Source organism: Lepidochelys olivacea, assembly GCF_965140295.1.
Source record: "Lepidochelys olivacea isolate rLepOli2 genome assembly, chromosome: 1".
Classification (NCBI taxonomy): domain Eukaryota; kingdom Metazoa; phylum Chordata; order Testudines; family Cheloniidae; genus Lepidochelys; species Lepidochelys olivacea.
In genome coordinates this window covers 29485213-29503102 of record NC_140411.1, presented here as the reverse complement: position 1 = coordinate 29503102, position 17890 = coordinate 29485213, and the positions used below count along the sequence as shown (strand labels likewise).

The following is a 17890-nucleotide window of genomic DNA, read 5'->3' as shown; positions in this document are numbered from 1 at the left end:
AAATCTAGTTCTAAATAGAGTGGAACACCTGAGATGGTGTGAGTGGTGATGCAGTATGCAGTAATACAACAATTCAAAGATTCCTGTGCTCCTCATTGAATCCTGACTATCATAGGCCTGATTCCCCCTCCCATTACTCCAATTTTACCACTATTTAACTCCACTGACTTTAGTAGAGCTACTCCAGTGTAGTGTGTAGAAAATCAAGACAATAGATGACTTTATGTTTCAATGAATGAGCACCTGCTGGGTTTTTTTGGCAGCATGCAGGCCACTGTAGACCTTTTCCAATGTACTTCTATTACCACTGCTCTTATCAGTCACCACTGTTGAACAGCACATTGTCCACTAGGTACTGGTGTCCCCTCTCCGCTCTGGAGATAGAGCGCACCAACTCAAGTAAAGAAGCCAAAGTCTTACACTTCGATACAGAGATTTTTAAGGCCAGAAGAGACCACTGTGATCTAGTCTGATCTCCTGCATAACACAGACCACAGAACTTCCCTGAATTAATTTCTGCTTCATATCCAATAGTTGTGATTGAACTAAAGCACATCTTTTAGAAAAGCATCCAGTGTTTATTTTAAAATCTCCAGTGATGGAGAATCTACAACAACACTTGGTAAGTTGTTTCAGTGGCTAATTACCCTTACTATTAAAATTCTGAATTTGTCTAGCTTCAACTTCCAGCTACGAAACTGTTTTATACCTTTGTCTGCTAATTCGAAGAGCCTTCACCAATCAAATTTCTGTTCCCCACAAAGTACTTACTGATTACGGTCAAGTCACTCCTTAACTCCCTCTCTTTGAGAAGCTAAACAGATGGCTTCTGAAGTATCTCACTATGAGGCATGTCTTGCAATCCACTAATCATCTCTGTGACTCTTCTTTAAACCCTCTCCAATTTTTCAACATCCTTCTTCAACTGTGGACACCAGAACTGGAAACAGTATTCTAGTAGCAGTCACACCAGTGACAAATACAGAGGTAATATAGCCTCCCTGCTAGTCAATATTCTCATTTATACACTCAAGGATTGCATTAATCGTTTTGGCCACAGTGTCACACTGGGAAAGCTCATGTTCAGCTGATTATACACCATAATCCCCAAATCTTTTTCAGACACTGCTTCCCAAGATACAGACTTACATCTTATAAGTATGGTCTATGTTCTTTGTTACTAGATATACGACCTTACATTTGGCTTTACTGTATTGACCTTACTATATTAAAAGCCATACATTGATTGTGCCCTGCTTACCAAGTGATCCAGATCGCTATGTATCAGAGACCTGACCTCATTATTTACCATTTCTCTTATCTGTCACCTGAAAACTTTAATCAATAATAATTTTATGTTTTCTTCCAGCCAGTGATAGTACCTTCTGTCCAAAGAACTCAAAATAGAAAGTAAGCCCCCAGACACCTTTCTGAGATAGGTAGGCATAATTATAGGATCCTTAGGAGTAGTAATAGTATAAAAGGCTTACCTTGTAATTTTTGAATTAGTGCTAGCCACAAATCCAACTATTGAGCTTCCCTTGTTAAGGGCATCTTTATTGACATCAATACCTATCACCATGAGTGATTTTAGCTGTGAAATAAATTTAAATTGAGAATAATTTGGTGATGCAATGAATTACCAATTATATACAGTACGTCAAATATACTGATTTTCAAAGCTTTACCAAATCACTTTTTGAAACAGTTAAAATACATATGGCATAGAGCCACACAACAGAGCAAAGCTAGAGTATTGTCAGATGAGACTATGCTATTTTCAATAAAACCCACAAATCCTCAAGTTTAATTTTGTTAAATAAAGACATTTTAAACTCTGTTTAGATGAAGCACATTCACACCAATGCTAAGGGATCACTTCAGACAGGATTTGCTAATTCTGTAAGGTCCTCTTGCCCACATTCTATATAGATCATTTTACCATGCCATCACAATGATATTCCAATGAGCATCAACATGACTAGAGTCTGTAAAACATGATTCTTTCTTTCTCTTTTTTGCTCACTGGGGAAAAACTGTTAAAGAATTAAAAAAATATTTTATGTATGCTGCTATGCGTATTTATTATTGAAGGCCAGGTCATAGTGTGCTTTCCACTTGGGAAAAAAAAGTGGTAAGACTTAAGGTGATTCTGAGAAGGAACAGATTGCTAAAAGACACGATCAACTTGGAATAATTGAATCAAAACTTTTGAATAAAATTCAAGTGTCAGAAATAACCACAATTTAGGACATCTGTAGATGGGACTCAGGCTCTCTGTAATAGGTGGGAGCAAATATTTCACACAGTACTACTGGTGAAATTTAACTTTGTGTTATGAAAATAAGATTGTGTTACTTAACTTTTTTCTACCTATGCAAACTATGAAAGTGAAGAATGTTTCATTCTAAAGAGGGATGGAAATCCCCTTCTCAACCCCACAAAATGTTTGTGGTCTGATGCCTATCTCACCTAATTAAATTACAAGAGAATTCAAATACAAGGACTGCAAAGGTACTGTAGATACTTGGATTTAAAGTACCTATTTTTACAGTTATTTCTCATTACAGCAAGACCTCATTGCAAGGCTCAGACTCTCGTACAACATAAGAAGTAGAGATACAGGGCAAAATTCACATATAGAGCACAACAGACATGGAGTTTTAGTGGGGTTGAAAAAGTATAACTGCACGGGAGTAACTCAGGGAAAAATTTGGTACATAGTTAACATTTTTATATCTTACTAAATAAGCCATAGACGGGAAGGAGAGTGATAGCAGAGAGGCATAAAGAATGAGCAGAGTTCTCTGGTTTATGATAAAAGAACACTCATTGTAAGGATATAGTCTAGCACTAAAAGTTAAGCCCGGCTCATTCAGTAAAGAATCTTGACACCTTTTATGAAGGGAAATCAGGCTAAATGGAAGAATTTCAAAAGGAGCATAGGTGTCTCATGATGAAAGATCATACTAAATTAAATAAAGTAGTCCATTTCCTCCACTTAGTTCTGGCAACTGAATTTCAGCATGCTGTCAAGCTGTTTTTATAATGACAAAGAAAATCAATGAATGAAGTAAATTTTCTTGTTAAAGTGAGTGCTAAAGATTAAAGATGAAACAGAATTACCTGTTTCCCATTAATCATTAGATTGATAAAATATATATGAAATAAAGCAGTGTTCTGAATATTTTAAGAAATACAGAAGAACTCAGTTTAACCGAACCTCCATGTGGTGTTGAGCCCTGAGCAACTGCAACAAAAAGTTTGAGAAACACTGTTGTAGACAAGTCCCTATAATGTTCAGGGTTAAAGAGGAAAGAGTGTAAAAATGATCGATACCTGTACTTGTTTAAAACTCACATTGGTTTTCCTGTTAATAAATGAACATACCATATCTGCAAGAACTAGGGGTTTGTATATTCTGTCAAGTAGATAAGAAGTGTGTGTGTGGGGGGGGTATGTTTTAATGCTTTTCCGGGAGTGGTCAGCTAGCTGTAAAGCAACTCCGCATCTTAAAATAACAGATAGAAAGCTCTTTGCCCATTCTCTGGATTATCCAAATTTTTGATTATCCAATCTGGTCCCAGTCCCAATTAGATCAGATAAATGGGGTTCCACTGGACGAGGCTTTCTTCCAGCAACTAACAGAAGTTACTAGATCACAGGCCCTGGTTCTCATGGGAGACTTCAATCACACTGATATCTGCTGGGAGAGCAATTCAGCGGTGCACAGACAATCCAGTTTTTGGAAAGTGTAGGGGACAATTTCCTGGTGCAAGTGCTGGAGGAACCAACTAGGGGCAGAGCTCTTCTTGACCTGCTGCTCACAATCTGGGAAGAATTAGTAGGTGGAGCAAAAGTGGAGGGGAACCTGGGAGGCAGTGACCATGAGATGGTCAAGTTCAGGATCTTGACACAAGGAAGAAAGGAGAGCAGCAGAATACGGACCCTGGACTTCAGAAAAGCAGACTTTGACTCCCTCAGGGAACTGATGGGCAGGATCCCCTCAGAAAACAAAATGAAGGGGAAAGGAGTCCAGGAAAGCTGGGTGTATTTTAAAGAATCTTTATTGAGGTTACAGGGACAAACCATTCCGATGTGTAGAAAGAATAGTAAATATGGAAGGCAACCAGCTTGGCTTAACAGTGAAATCCTTGCTGATCTTAAACACAAAAAAGAAGCTTACAAGAAGTGGAAGATTGGACAAATGACCAGGGAAGAGTACAAAAATATTGCTCAGGCATGCAGGAGTGAAATCAAGAAGGCCAAATCACACCTGGAGTTGCAGCTAGCAAGAGATATTAACAGTAACAAGAAGGGTTTCTTCAGGTATGTTAGCAACAAAAAGAAAGACAAGGAAAGTGTGGGCCCCTTACTGAATGAGGGAGGCAACCTACTGACAGAGGATGTGGGAAAAGCTAATGTACTCAATGCTTTTTTTGACTCTGTCTTCACGAACAAGGTCAGCTCCCAGATTACTGCACTGGGCAGCACAGCATGGGGAGGAGGTGACCAGCCCTCTGTGGAGAAAAAAGTGGTTCGGGACTATTTAGAAAAGCTGGACGAGCACAAGTCCATGGGGCCGGATGCGCTGCATCCGAGAGTGCTAAAGGGGTTTGCGGATGTCATTGCAGAGCCATTGGCCATTATCTTTGAAAACTCATGGCGATCGAGAGAGGTCCCGGACAACTGGAAAAAGGCTAATGTAGTGCCCATCTTTAAAAAAGGGAAGGAGGAGGATCCTGGGAACTACAGGCCAGTCAGCCTCACCTCAGTCCCTGGAAAAATCATGGAGCAGGTCCTCAAGGAACCAATTCTGAAGCACTTAGAGGAGAGGAAAGTGATCAGGAACAGTCAGCATGGATTCACCAAGGGCAAGTCATGCCTGACTAATCTAATTGCCTTCTATGATGAGATAACTGGCTCTGTGGATGAGCGTAAAGCAGTAAATTTATTCCTTGACTTTAGCAAAGTTTTTGACACTGTCTCCCACAGTATTTTTCCAGCAAGTTAAAGAAGTATGGGCTGGATGAATGGACTGTAAGGTGGACAGAAAGCTGGCTAGATTGTCAGGCTCAACAGGTAGTGATCAATGGCTCCATGTCTAGTTGGCAGCCGGTATCAAGTGGAGTGCCCCAAGCAGGGCCGGTACAAGGACGTTTCGCGCCCTAGGCAAAACTTCCATCTTGCGCCCGCCCCCACCCCAGGAACCCTGCGGCAGCTCCCCGCTGCTGCCCTCCACCCTGAGGTGCCCCCTCATGGCAGCTCCCCTCCACCGCTGCCCCTCCCTCCAGCCCAGGAAGCACCCCCCTGCCGTGGCAGCTCCTCACCGCCCCCTCGGCCCAGGGAGCTGCGTGCGGCAGCACCCCTCCCCAGCTCATATCTGTTCCGCCTCCTCCCCGAGCATGCCGCCGCTTCTCCCACCTCCCAGGCTTGCGGCGCCAATCAGCTGTTTGCCGCACAAGCCTGGGAGAAAGAGAAGCAGAGCGGGGCGGTGCTCAGGGGAGGAGGCGGAGCAGAGGTGAGCTGGGGCGGGGAGCGGTTCTCCTGTATGCTGCCCCGCCCCCCCGTTACTTGCTGCAGGCGGCCCTCCCCACGCCCCCCTGCCCCAGGTCACCTCCGCAGCCCCCAACCACTTGGTGCCCTAGGCGACTGCCTAGTTCGCCTAGTGGCTGCACCGGCCCTGGCCCCAAGGGTCGGTCCTACGGCCGGTTTTGTTCAATATCTTCATTAATGATCTGGACGATGGCATGGATTGCACGCTCAGCAAGTTTGCAGATGACACTAAACTGGGAGGAGAGGTAGATACACTGGAGGGTAGGAATAGGATACAGAGGGACCTAGACAAATTAGAGGGCCAAAAGAAATCTGATGAGGTTCAACAAGGACAAGTGCAGAGTCCTGCACTTAGGACGGAAGAATCCCATGCACTTCTACAGACTACGGACTGAATGGTTAGGCAGCAGTTCTGCAGAAAAGGACCTGGGGGTTACAGTGTACGAGAAGCTGAATATGAGTTGACAGTATGCCCTCATTACCAAGAATGCCAATAGCATTTTGGGATATATAAGTAGGGGCACTGCCAGCAGATGGAGGGACGCGATCGTTCCCCTCTATTTGGCATTGGTGAGGCCTCATCTGGAGTATTGTGTCCAGTTTTGGGCCCCACACTACAAGGAGGATGTGAAAAAATTGGAAAACATCCAGCGAAGGGCAACAAAAATTATTAGGGGACTGGAACACATGACTTATGGAGGAGAGGCTGAGGGAACTGGAATTGTTTAGTCTGCAGAAGAGAAGAATGAGGGGGGATTTGATAGCTGCTTTCAACTACCTGAAAGGGGGTTCCAAAGAGGATGGATCTAGACTGTTCTCAGTGGTAGCAGATGACGAAAAGAGGACTAATGATCTCAAGTTGCAGTGGGGGAGGTTTAGGTTGGATATTAGGAAAAACTTTTTCACTAGGAGGGTGGTGAAGCACTGGAATGCGTTACCTAGGGAGGTAGTGAAATCTCCTTCCTTTGAAATTTTTAAGGTCAGGCTTGACAAAGCCCTGGCTGGGATGATTTAGTTGGGGATTGGTCCTGCTTTGAGCAGGGGGTTGTACTAGATGACCTCCTGAGGTCCCTTCCAACCCTGATATTCTATGATTCTGTGATTTTTAAAATGTGCAGGAGCCATCCCAAAATGATCAATTAAAAATCAGGGGGAGACAACAGAGCTTGATATGGAATTAATTGCTTATTGAATCTCCTACTGATGAATGAAAATGTTATTCTGTAGCATGATCATTTATTTTATTTTTTACCAAGTTTCTGTGAAATCACTATTCAGGTTCCAGACAACACTATGAAGAAAAACAATCTCATTTTTGGCCTTAAGTCTGAAGCCACAAGGTGTTCAAGGACATGCAAATCCCATAAGTAACAATTAAATAACTGGCATTTTAGCACTACAATTTGTGATTTCCAGACAGGACTTGCTTGATATAAACTTTGGCACCAATCCTGTTCTTTTTTCAGTCAGTCAAAATTTGGCTGCTGATTTCAATGGAAGCAAGTTTGGACCTCAAGAGCAACTGTACAGCCCTTACATCCGGGAGCTATTACTCACACAAGTAGACCCACGGAGGTCAAAAATATTATTAAGCCTCACTGCACTCCTGTGAGATACATAAATATTATTATACCAGTGTTAAATATGGATAATATGAGACATCTGGCTTAAAACTGTTTGTACAGTGCCTTGCACAATGGGACCCAAATCCTATTTCGGGTCATCAGGTATTATTTGTAATACCACTGCTATATCTAACGATCCCCTGTTCTAACCAATAGACCATACATCTTCCCAGAACATGTCCTTTTTTGTTGGAAAGCTTTACATTTCTTTAATTCTATTCTTTTAAATCTCATCACCACTGAAAAAATACTGTCAAACTAAATGGCCTATTGATATGATCACATGAAAATAAAGCTTATTTAAAGAATTTTAGAGGTTTTTCCCCCATGGTTGGACCATTAGGGTCACAAATGCATGATTTCCTGCCCAGAAATGTGGATCAAAGAAATGCTAACGTTGGACATTTGTTTGTATACCTTCATAAAACATGGATATGTTTCACAATACTGTACCTTGTAACAATCTTTACTGTAAACAAGAAGTGCTCAGATTTCTGAGTATGCACAGAGAGCTACTAAAATGTGAAAATGATTTTGATGGGATTAAATACACCAATATTTTGTGAAGTCAACAGATCAAGAGTAAGTATCCTGCATCATTAACACAGGACCCAATCTGGGGCAATCCTTCCTCATGCTGAGGAGTGGTTTCTCGTGTGAATTATTGTTGCTTAAGTATTCTGAGATCCTCAGATGAAAAATGTCAACAAAGCACAACTTATACCACGCTAAATCAATTTCAGCTAGAGCTAAGCATTTCTGACATACCAAAGACTAGTTAACATAAATGGTTGAACAAGTTTTGCTGTGATAAAAACAAACATTTTAAACAAATTACTTACAGGGATCTCTACTGCCCATAGCTCCCCTCCGAGTTTACAGATAATCTGCATTGCGATTTTCGTGGCAACACTCATCATCATGCCCTGCTTGTTCAGAGTGCGTGCTAGTACACATTGGCTTGGTACAGGTCGGTCAAGGCTCAGGAACTTTTTAATAGAATCATAACAGACCTTCTGATTGGAAGACAGTACACACATTACCTAAGTAGAAGAAGGAGAGAACAGTGGTCAGTGTTCTACTTCTGCAGATCTCTCCTTACACTTTGATACATTTCACCCTCTTAACAGACATACAATTTCTCCCACAAATCTGAAGAATTTATAAAGCCAGACTAGCTTGTTTTTCCTGCAAATCTCTTGCTCCTGTGAGTTCACGATTGGAAAACTGACATCCACAGATAAAGGCTTGTATATATTTTTTAAATGGACCACATTACACTTACTGGTTGATTAACTATAGGCCAAATCCAGCTAAAACCAGTGTAAACTGAGGGAGCAGAGATATTGGCAGATGTGTTCCCTTCTCTAGGAATTCTGCCAAATGGGAGAGGGTGCCTGTGAGAGAGTACTGGTTGCAGGATTCTGGTCACTGAGGTTGATGTAGCACAGAGAAAGTGGCAGACTTAACTGGAATCAACCTGTTACTGGTGGGGATTACTGACACTTAGTGGGCTAATAAAGTAATTGGCTTAGTAATGGGAGGATATATAATCAGGAGGAACAGGAATTGTGTGTGGGGGGCATCTTAAAGGGTGAGCTGGGTAAAGGAGAAAGCTGTTTGGAAGGCTCTCCCTGCTGTATACCTGTGCTACATCCTGCCCTGTTAGGAAACAGGGGATTAAAGGTATACATGAGGTAGAAAAAGTAACTGTGTGTGTTTGTGACAGAAAGACCACAAAAACAAGCTAGAAGTGCTGCTCACTTGGTAGCTAAAAAAGCATCCGCTGACAGTGCTGTTCTGGAAAGAAGCAGTGCATGTCCTGAGTTAGACATGCCTCCTAATTGGAAAGTCATCCTTTGGGGTTATGGTGTATTATCTGCTGCTGTAGCCAGGCTGCTGATAGTGTTCTCAGAGAGATTCTGCTCTGCTGATTCCACAGGGAGAAGAGGCTCTCTATGCTTTCTCTCCTCTCCCCCCACCTTCCTTGCATACCAGAAGACTGGACTTAGCCTATCGAAAGCATCACAAAGCAATGCTTAACAAACATATACACACCAGCTGTACTTCAGGATTTACATGCTGTTGCACTGCTCGCAGGAATGTCATTGGGCTTTCTTGTACTTGTACTCTGAACAAAAACATATAAAGACATTTAAACATGCACTAACTTTGCAAATGTCAGTTCACTGCACATCTTTAGAAGCATTATGAACAGATTTTCCACAAAGATTAAAAGGTTATTCATATTTGACTAGTTTGGAATTAATCAGTAACCAATGACAAAGGATGTGTCTACCAAAACTAATACTCAAAATTCCATCCATTGCCTAAAAGAGGCCGCATCTGTGTTAAGACTAGAGTTGGGCAAATCATTGATTTGGGGGGGGGGGCGTGATGGTTCATTATCCTACTCCACAGAATCTGACATGGAGGTGAAGAAAGTCAAAAGAGAGGCAATACATATTTGTGGGAGATAGGAGAACACAGGTCCTAGGACTAGCATCACAGTCAGCTCACTGAGACCATATGAAAGTAGCATGGTTGCAGAAGTCTATGTTGCAATCAAGGTTAAGGAAAAATGTGAATTAGTTATTTACTTCTAAAAAAGGGTGTCTCTCAGCTGCTTGAAGTGAACTTAACACCCTATAGAATCACTCATCATATCACAGAATCAGCTTCCTGAAGGAATAACCCTGACAATGCCATATGAAGTCTAACTGCCCTTCAGTTTCACTCTCAAGAGATGCTCAGTTTTTGCATAAGTAACTCCTGCTATCTATAGGAGTTAAATATGTATATAACAAAAGAACAAGAAAAGTGAATATAAAATCATTGAGGAAACAGATCTGAACATATTACACATCAATATCCAAAGAAAAGACTTTGGAATCTGTCCACAGCTGGCCAGCTAAGAATTTTCCCAGTGGCATGGACCTCATAACTAGAAAGTAACTGACATGGCTGGCTTTTATGCTACCTTCCTGGCCTAGGAGGCCACGCCAAGGAGTGGGAGAGGGCTGGTTTAGGGGCATGGCCAGAACATGGGTGTACTCAGGCCATTCTCAACTGTTGAATGGTCCCTTGGAAACTCCTGCCATCTGGCTTAGGTTAAAATAACCCCTACACTGCTCTAACCTAAGGTGGGTGACAGCTGCACAAGGCAGAAGATCAGGGAGCGTGGCTCCAACAGACCCGTACTCTCGAGCCAAGCAGATCTTGACATAGGAGAGAATCTGGCCCAAAGTTACTACAGAATAAAAAGTATTAATATTTAGTTTATCAAGGTGGTAGTTTAATGAGAATCCAAAAATGTTACTTTTCCTTCACAATGCAGATTTAGTAAACTAAGCAATAACCTGGTATACAGTGTAAGATATGTCTGTTGAAAGCTGCTTACATTAAAATGCAGCTTTTTGTAAAACTAAGTTTACTCTTTGCCTCTGTTTGCATTAGATACCTTAAAATATGTAGGAAAGGCTCCTATAGCCTCAGTCAAGTCTTGCAGTTTATTGTCCTTGAATACTTATATTCTGCTTCCCTAAATCACTTCTGTAGTTTCGAATGGATATATGGTATTCCTCTACCCTTAGTCTCCATTACATAACGTTGCTGCAAGTTGTTAAATAGCTGGTATACTGTATGTCCCAGAAGTGACTGTTTCTAGTAGTGGCTGAGATATTCCACCCTCTTTTTTGTTAATTTAATTTCACCTATTAGAATCTATATTCCATTGTACCTACTGGCATACATAATTATTTATACATACTACTTATTTATTATTATAATTCAACATTTATATTGGGGGTAGTGCCAAGAGACCAATCAGATTGGAGCTAGACAGTGTGCAAATATACAGAAAATGAAAATACCTGCCCCAAAGAGCTAAAAATCTAAAAATCAAAACACAGCAAGTAGATGAGACACAGGCAAGCTTGGATGGGAAAGAGAGCAACAAATGTAACAGGATGTGTCTCATTCTTAGCCAATCAGGGGCAGTAACCACAACTCACTATATGCCTAGCCATGATATGGTTGCAGTTTAGAGAAAGCATTATGGAAGAGGTGAGTTTGAGGAAGGATTTGGAGGTCAAGGTGGTGGCTTTACACATTTTGACTGGGAACTTTTATGTGCATGAGGGACAACATAAGAGAGAGCAGTGGTTCTTGAGAGAGAAGTGGGTAAGCAGGTCATTGAGGCTGCCATCATTCATTTGTTAATTTTGTGAAGGACTTTGGAATACTGCCAGTTGAAAGAGCTACATAAATGCAAGTTGTTGTTATTGGTAGTAATAATGCACAGGACTGATGGATGAAAGAAAAGCAAATCTAGGCTAGTCCTCTGAGAAATCTCACATTTTGGGATATTCAATGTAAAATCCCATGGGACCTCCCACTCTTTTCAGACAATTCAGAAGGTTCTCAGCTAGTTCTCCATTTCTGTTACTGCACAACATTAACCAGTTGTCCAGAGGCTGCACTCCAATTATCTTCATATTACGCATATCCTTTGACCAGTCACCAGCACTCATTGGCAGACACTGCCAAAGGAAAAAAACAATAAATTAACAATTAAAGAAAAATATCTTGTCAGAAGACAGTTCTTCATAGACGAACAGTTGTCAGCAGAAAATATTAAGGGTCAGTTTTGTTGACCATCCTTACATTGTTATACCTAGATAAAGGGGTAATTCAGTAGCAATGGGAACAGAATTCTTTTAAGTGTCTGATCTGACACTTGGAGCAAATGTCAGGACTTATTTCTATGCACTGGGAAAATCTTACTAAATGAAGTATGCGTTCACCCTACTCCACTGATCATACCTAAAAACAACTGCCAAATATGTTTGAGTATCTGGCTGTGAGATGGTTCTGCAAGCAAGAGAGCAGATACAAAAAGTACCATATGCAGGTGTTACATTAACAAACACCACCAACCGGGGTCCCAAGAGGCTGTTGACTTGACAGCCTGTCTCAACTAGCTTTGGGGCTTGATCATGCAAGCTTCTGAGCATCTTTAACTCCTACTGATTTCAGAGGGAGTTCAGGGCATTCTGCACCCACTGGATCAAGCCACAAAGCTGGTTTTTAAAATCCTTTCTTAGAAAACAGCTGTCCCATATCTGGCTCAGCACCCTTATATTAAAGGTGCTGGTGGCTGCTGAGGATGTCAATGATGGCTAACTGACCTATGCTGAAAGTTTTTTTTCTAGAGCTAAGGAAACTATTCACACAAGGGCTTGTGGTAAATTCTCAGCTACAAAGTGTAAAATAGCAAGTACCAACTTCCTAGACTCACTCCAGACAGCTGGGATGAATTTCTGTATTCCAAAGGTGGGGGTGCATACAGTATGGCCTGAGGGCTCAATGTGGTCTACAGCCACCTAAATTACAGCCCCAACCTGACTCTTGTAACTATTGGGTAATAATAAAACCGAGTTTTCTAATAGCAGGCTTTCCCTCAGTAAGTTTCCCAGCCTTAGATATATTGGCACCTTTAAACAACAGTTACTGGGCACATCGGGAATGCCTAGAGAGACATTCTCATATGGAATTTAAAGTGAAAGTTTCTGTACTCACGGTCTGCTCCTGCATTAGGATTTTTTCAGTTGGGACAACACGGCCTGTCAGGGAAACTTGGCACCCAAGCTGCAGCCCCCACATCTCTAACTCTAAACGAGCCTCTTTGATTCTGTAAGAAGATTTTTTTGACTTTATGGACAGGAATAAAAAAAAAAAAAAAGAAGAAGAAAAAACCCACCAGCACCAAAATTCCCAGTGAACAGTCAGTCGGTAAAGTAGCAAACAGATTTTTGAAGGATCTGTTTCTATTTCAATTTTAATTTCTATCACACTGGAACAAATACCAGCTATTCCACTGAATAAAATAAATGAAATATGGATGCTCTATACATGATCATTTCTAAAGGTTTCAGAACTTCTGAATAAAGGAAAAAACTAAACACCACCAGTAATCAATGTCAGCTAGTTAAACTAGCGAGCCCGAGTACTACGTTACGTTTAAGTACATAGAATACACTAAGTTGTCTAGATTTTATCCAGCCTAGTGCATTGTAAATATAAAACCATCAACAGCTAACTAAGAATTATGGTACTTTAACTCCATCTAGAGGATCTAGTCGTATCATAAATCATCAGAGTAAGTGTACGCAGCTGCTAAAACTCCAATACTGAATTCAAAGCTTGTTGTTCATTTTAAATAAAGTAATGCATTATTTCAGGTGCAAGACCCCGTACTTTTCTCTCCTTAACCCTTTCCCTCACAACTGTCAAGCCCTCCTATTCTTGTGTCCCATTACATCTCTCTCATCCTCCTCTTTTCTTCAATGTAGCACTCTAGCACTTAGGCCTTGCTGCTGCTCTCACCTTCATCTCCCTCAATTGTCCCCACTAGTCAATATATTACATTGATAATATACAGTTTAAGTATATAAATACAGTGGAGTCCATTTAAATAAATATCTTTTAAAGAATTAGACTGGCTAAAAGGCAGTCAAAACAAAGTAATACATTATTTAAAAAAAAATAGCTGGTAAAGCAATAAAACTGATTAAAATAATTTCCACTGCATAAAAAAGGTAAAATGAGCTAGTGAGCTAGTAAAATAAGAGTTGTTATATATATGGTCAGGTATACAGAAAAAATTATATCATTAAATATCAGAGCCCATCTGCTCTACCAGTATCAGTCCACCCCAGTGATTACGGTACAAACCTAGTAAAAGTATTCAACAATGTAAGTAGAAAGTTCACTCTTCCACCCTATTCCATTATTTCCCAATAGAATATTTATAGGGGGTGTATGTGTGTGTGTGTGTGTGTATAACTTACACCTAAATTTAATGGCCAAACATTTTTAAAATGGGTGCTTAGATTACATCCCCAACATATCTATGCACTGGTGCAAGTATGTGATTGCATATAGAGTATTTTAAAGGTCCGGTGCTGTGCCAAAGGAAGTCAATGGCAACGCTTTCAATGATTTACATGGGTGCGGGATTGAGCCCTAAATGAAGAAACTACCAGTGATGTAAACTGAGCTAATATCCTTCAAATAATTAATAGTCATTATAGCTACTCAACTATTAACCTTACTTCCCCAGAAGGCTAAACTAGTGATGCATTCTTTTATTTTTGGTCCCATCTACACTACAGAAAACATCAACCATGCTGGGGGGCCCATTTACAACATAGTTGTCGCCGACACAGTTAAAATATGCTCCAAATTATAGTGTAAAGAACAGCAAATCAACGAGAGACTGCTGAATTGGAATTAATTTGCAAACTGGATACAATTAACTTAGGCTTGAATAGAGACTGGGAGTGGATGGGTCATTACACAAAGTAAAACTATTTCCCCATGTTTATTCTCTCCCCTTCCCTCCCCCCCTCCCCATTCCTCAGACCTTCTTGTCAACTGCTGGAAATGGCCCACCTTGATTATCACTACAAAAGGGTCCCCTTCGCCCCCGCTCTCTTGCTGGTAATAGCTCACCTTACCTGATCACTCTCGTTACAGTGTGTATGGTAACACCCATTGTTTCATGTTCTCTGTGTATATAAATCTCCCCACTGTATTTTCCACTGAACGCATCCGATGAAGTGAGCTGTAGCTCACGAAAGCTTATGCTCAAATAAATTTGTTAGTCTCTAAGGTGCCACAAGTCCTCCTTTTCTTTTTGTGGACACAGACTAACACAGCTGCTACTCTGAAACCTGTCATATTTTAACTGTCCCCCAAAATCTTTCTACGGTCCTTACAAGCTGGAAACCAGGCTGTCACTTGATTTTAGGTACAGAGCTTTTTTTGTAGTAGTAGCAGCAAATGTTTTGGTAAGCCATTCCTCCTCTTCTACATCTGTGCTACGATGACGAATCACAGAATGAGACTGCATGGCAGTTTAGCAGAACAGGTAACTACAGACTGTCAAAAGATCACACAACTCATTTAACTTAACTTTTCAGGGAAATGTCTAATTTTGGTCCTAAAGGCAGGTTTTGTTATATTAAATTACCTCTGAATGTTGTCAGCAAGCCGAGACAGCCTTTGCTGTCTTTGCTCAGGATTCAGATGCATTTCTTGAGCCAGATCCTTCATCAGACGGAAGTCAGAAATTGCCCGGCTGGTCAAACCTAATAATAATGATAATACGTCAGAAAGCATCACTTCCCCACCCTCCCCCGAAAAAATCCAGAAAAAGGATATCATCAGCACTGATCTAGAATATCTGTGTGTTCATTCCAGACCTATCATCATGGTATCTGATGCTACATTGTTACTTAATAGATATATTGCGGTGGCCCCTACTGGCTTCAACCTGTTTGCGATTCTTTATGCTAGGTACTATATAAACACAGAAAATTGACAAACCCTGGCCCAAAAAACCTATGACGTAAAACAAGAAAGGTTGGGATAAGGGAAGGGGAGGTGAGATAAAAATAGGAGGATGTGTACAATTCTTAGTTGGGAGATTCCCTAACTAATAATATCTAAATTCCCTAGCTATTAATATTAATTCCTCATAAAAAAAGCATTCTTTGGTTTAGCAGACAGCCCATTTTGCCACTGTGCAAACTGCCCAGGGAGTTGGATGTAAGACTGAGGACTGGTCTTCACTACAGGGAGATCGAAGCTGCTGCAATTGATGTAGCAGAGGTCGATTTAGCGGGTCTAGTGACCTGCTAAATCGACGTCGAAGTGCTCTCCGGTTGACTCTGGTACTCCAGCTCCCCGAGAAGATTAAGGTAAGTTGACCAGACAGGGTCTCCCATCAACACAGTGCAGTGAACCTACCGGGGTAAGTTGACCTAAGCTACGTTGACTCCAGCTACGTGAATAAAGTAGCTGGAATAGCACAACTTAAGTCGACTTACCCCGGTAGTGAAGACAAGCCCAAAGTTAAATGGTTCAAATTCCTGGGTGGACAGATGCTACCTATGGAGCTCTTAGCTTATAAGTTAAAAGATGACATCTGCTATCAATCTTGAAAGAATGCAGGTTATTCTTTTGGCATGCATGATGTTGAATTTATTGCCAAAAAAAGTGATGTAAAAGTGGTTTGCCCAATAAAGGGGAAAGCAGTAGATGAAGTGTCCAAATTGATAATAGCAGTAACCCCTTCCACCAAAAAACTGTAAACCTCAGGTCACTGCTGTAGTTTTTCTTTTAGATTTACATCAACATTTTGGTGCATGTATTGTGCAGCCTTGAGTGTTTTCACAAGTTGTGACTGAGACAGTGTAATCTATTTGAGGCCTCCTTAATTTATACAAATATACATTCTTCAAAAAGTATTCCTGGTCTTCACAACCCTGGCCAGAGTCTTAGTATGAATGCAACGTGAAATTGACAATAAGCCAATGGAGTTCCTCCAGTTTTAAAGCTGTGTAACTGAAAGCAAAACGTGGCCTGCTGTATATAGGGATTCTGATTTGTTTCAAAGTGAGTATCAATCCAAAAAGTGTATAATTCGCTGCTATGTTTCATACTGTTGCCCATTTGTGAACCTTAAGGTATGCCAGACCCATGCTTTTGTCCAGTCTGAAACTGACAAGGAGCAATGCTCAATATGCTTTTAGTGTAGTTACCCCAGGTTAAATCAGTGAGAGATGTCCATCTCCTAAAAGAAATAGCTGAGAAATGAGAGGTTGCTTATTTCTGATCATTGTCTCATATGCAGCAAAGAGAAATCTCTTTAGCAAAGAGGCTTATGCTGTTTATTCCATCTTCATAGCAGCTCTGGATGCCAGCTCTAGATGCAATTTACAAATATGTTGATTTAAGTGTATAATAGTTTGTAAGTATATAATAGTTTTAAGTGTATAATAGTTTGTAGACTGCAGGTAAAAGATGATTACTAATCTTTCGTAACTGTTGTTCAAGATGTGTTGCTCACATCCATTCCATTCTAGGTGTTCGTGCGCCGACATGCACGGCTGCTGGAGATTTTTGCCAGCTCTGTAGGGCCCCCAGGAGCCCTACGCTCATGTGCTGGTATATGAGGCGCTGCCTGCCTTGCGCTCTCTCAGTTCTTGCTTGCTGTCAACTCCGACAGAGGGGATGGAGGGTGAGTCATGGAATGGACATGAGGAACACATCTCTAAGAACAACATTTACAAAAGGTTAGTGACACAGGGAAGAAAGGAGAGCAGCACAATACGGACCCTGGATTTCAGAAAAGCAGACTTTGACTCCCTCAGGGAACTGATGGGCAGGATCCCCTAGAATAATAACATGAGGGGGAAAGGAGTCCAGGAGAGCTGCGTGTATTTTAAAGAATCCTTATTGAGGTTACAGGGACAAACCATCCCGATGTGTAGAAAGAATAGCAAATATGGCAGGCGACCAGCTTGGCTTAACAGTGAAATCCTTGCTGATTTTAAACACAAAAAAGAAGCTTACAAGAAGTGGAAGATTGGACAAATGACCAGGGAAGAGTATAAAAATATTGCTCAGGCATGCAGGAGTGAAATCAGGAAGGCCAAATCACACCTGGAGTTGCAGCTAGCAAAAGATGTTAACAGTAACAAGAAGGGTTTCTTCAGGTACGTTAGCAACAAGAAGAAAGACAAGGAAAGTGTGGGCCCCTTACTGAATGAGGGAGGCAACCTACTGACAGAGGATGTGGGAAAAGCTAATGTACTCAATGCTTTTTTTGACTCTGTCTTCACGAACAAGGTCAGCTCTCA

General features: G+C 41.1%; 1 protein-coding gene across 4 annotated transcripts in view; it reads right to left on the bottom strand.

Annotated features, from left to right (window-relative positions):
• The window catches only part of PIWIL4 (piwi like RNA-mediated gene silencing 4), a 68028-nt gene that overhangs the window by 18986 nt on the left and 31152 nt on the right, over positions 1-17890 (bottom strand). For all 4 annotated transcript variants that reach the window (XM_084617775.1, XM_084617774.1, XM_084617777.1 and 1 more), the window contains exons 10-15: positions 15217-15334; positions 12762-12873; positions 11538-11722; positions 9240-9312; positions 8024-8224; positions 1491-1594 (exon numbers count right to left, since the gene is read on the bottom strand). In XM_084617775.1, the coding sequence (XP_084473901.1) occupies positions 1491-1594; positions 8024-8224; positions 9240-9312; positions 11538-11722; positions 12762-12873; positions 15217-15334 (793 nt within the window). The remainder of the gene's footprint in view (positions 1-1490; positions 1595-8023; positions 8225-9239; positions 9313-11537; positions 11723-12761; positions 12874-15216; positions 15335-17890) is intronic.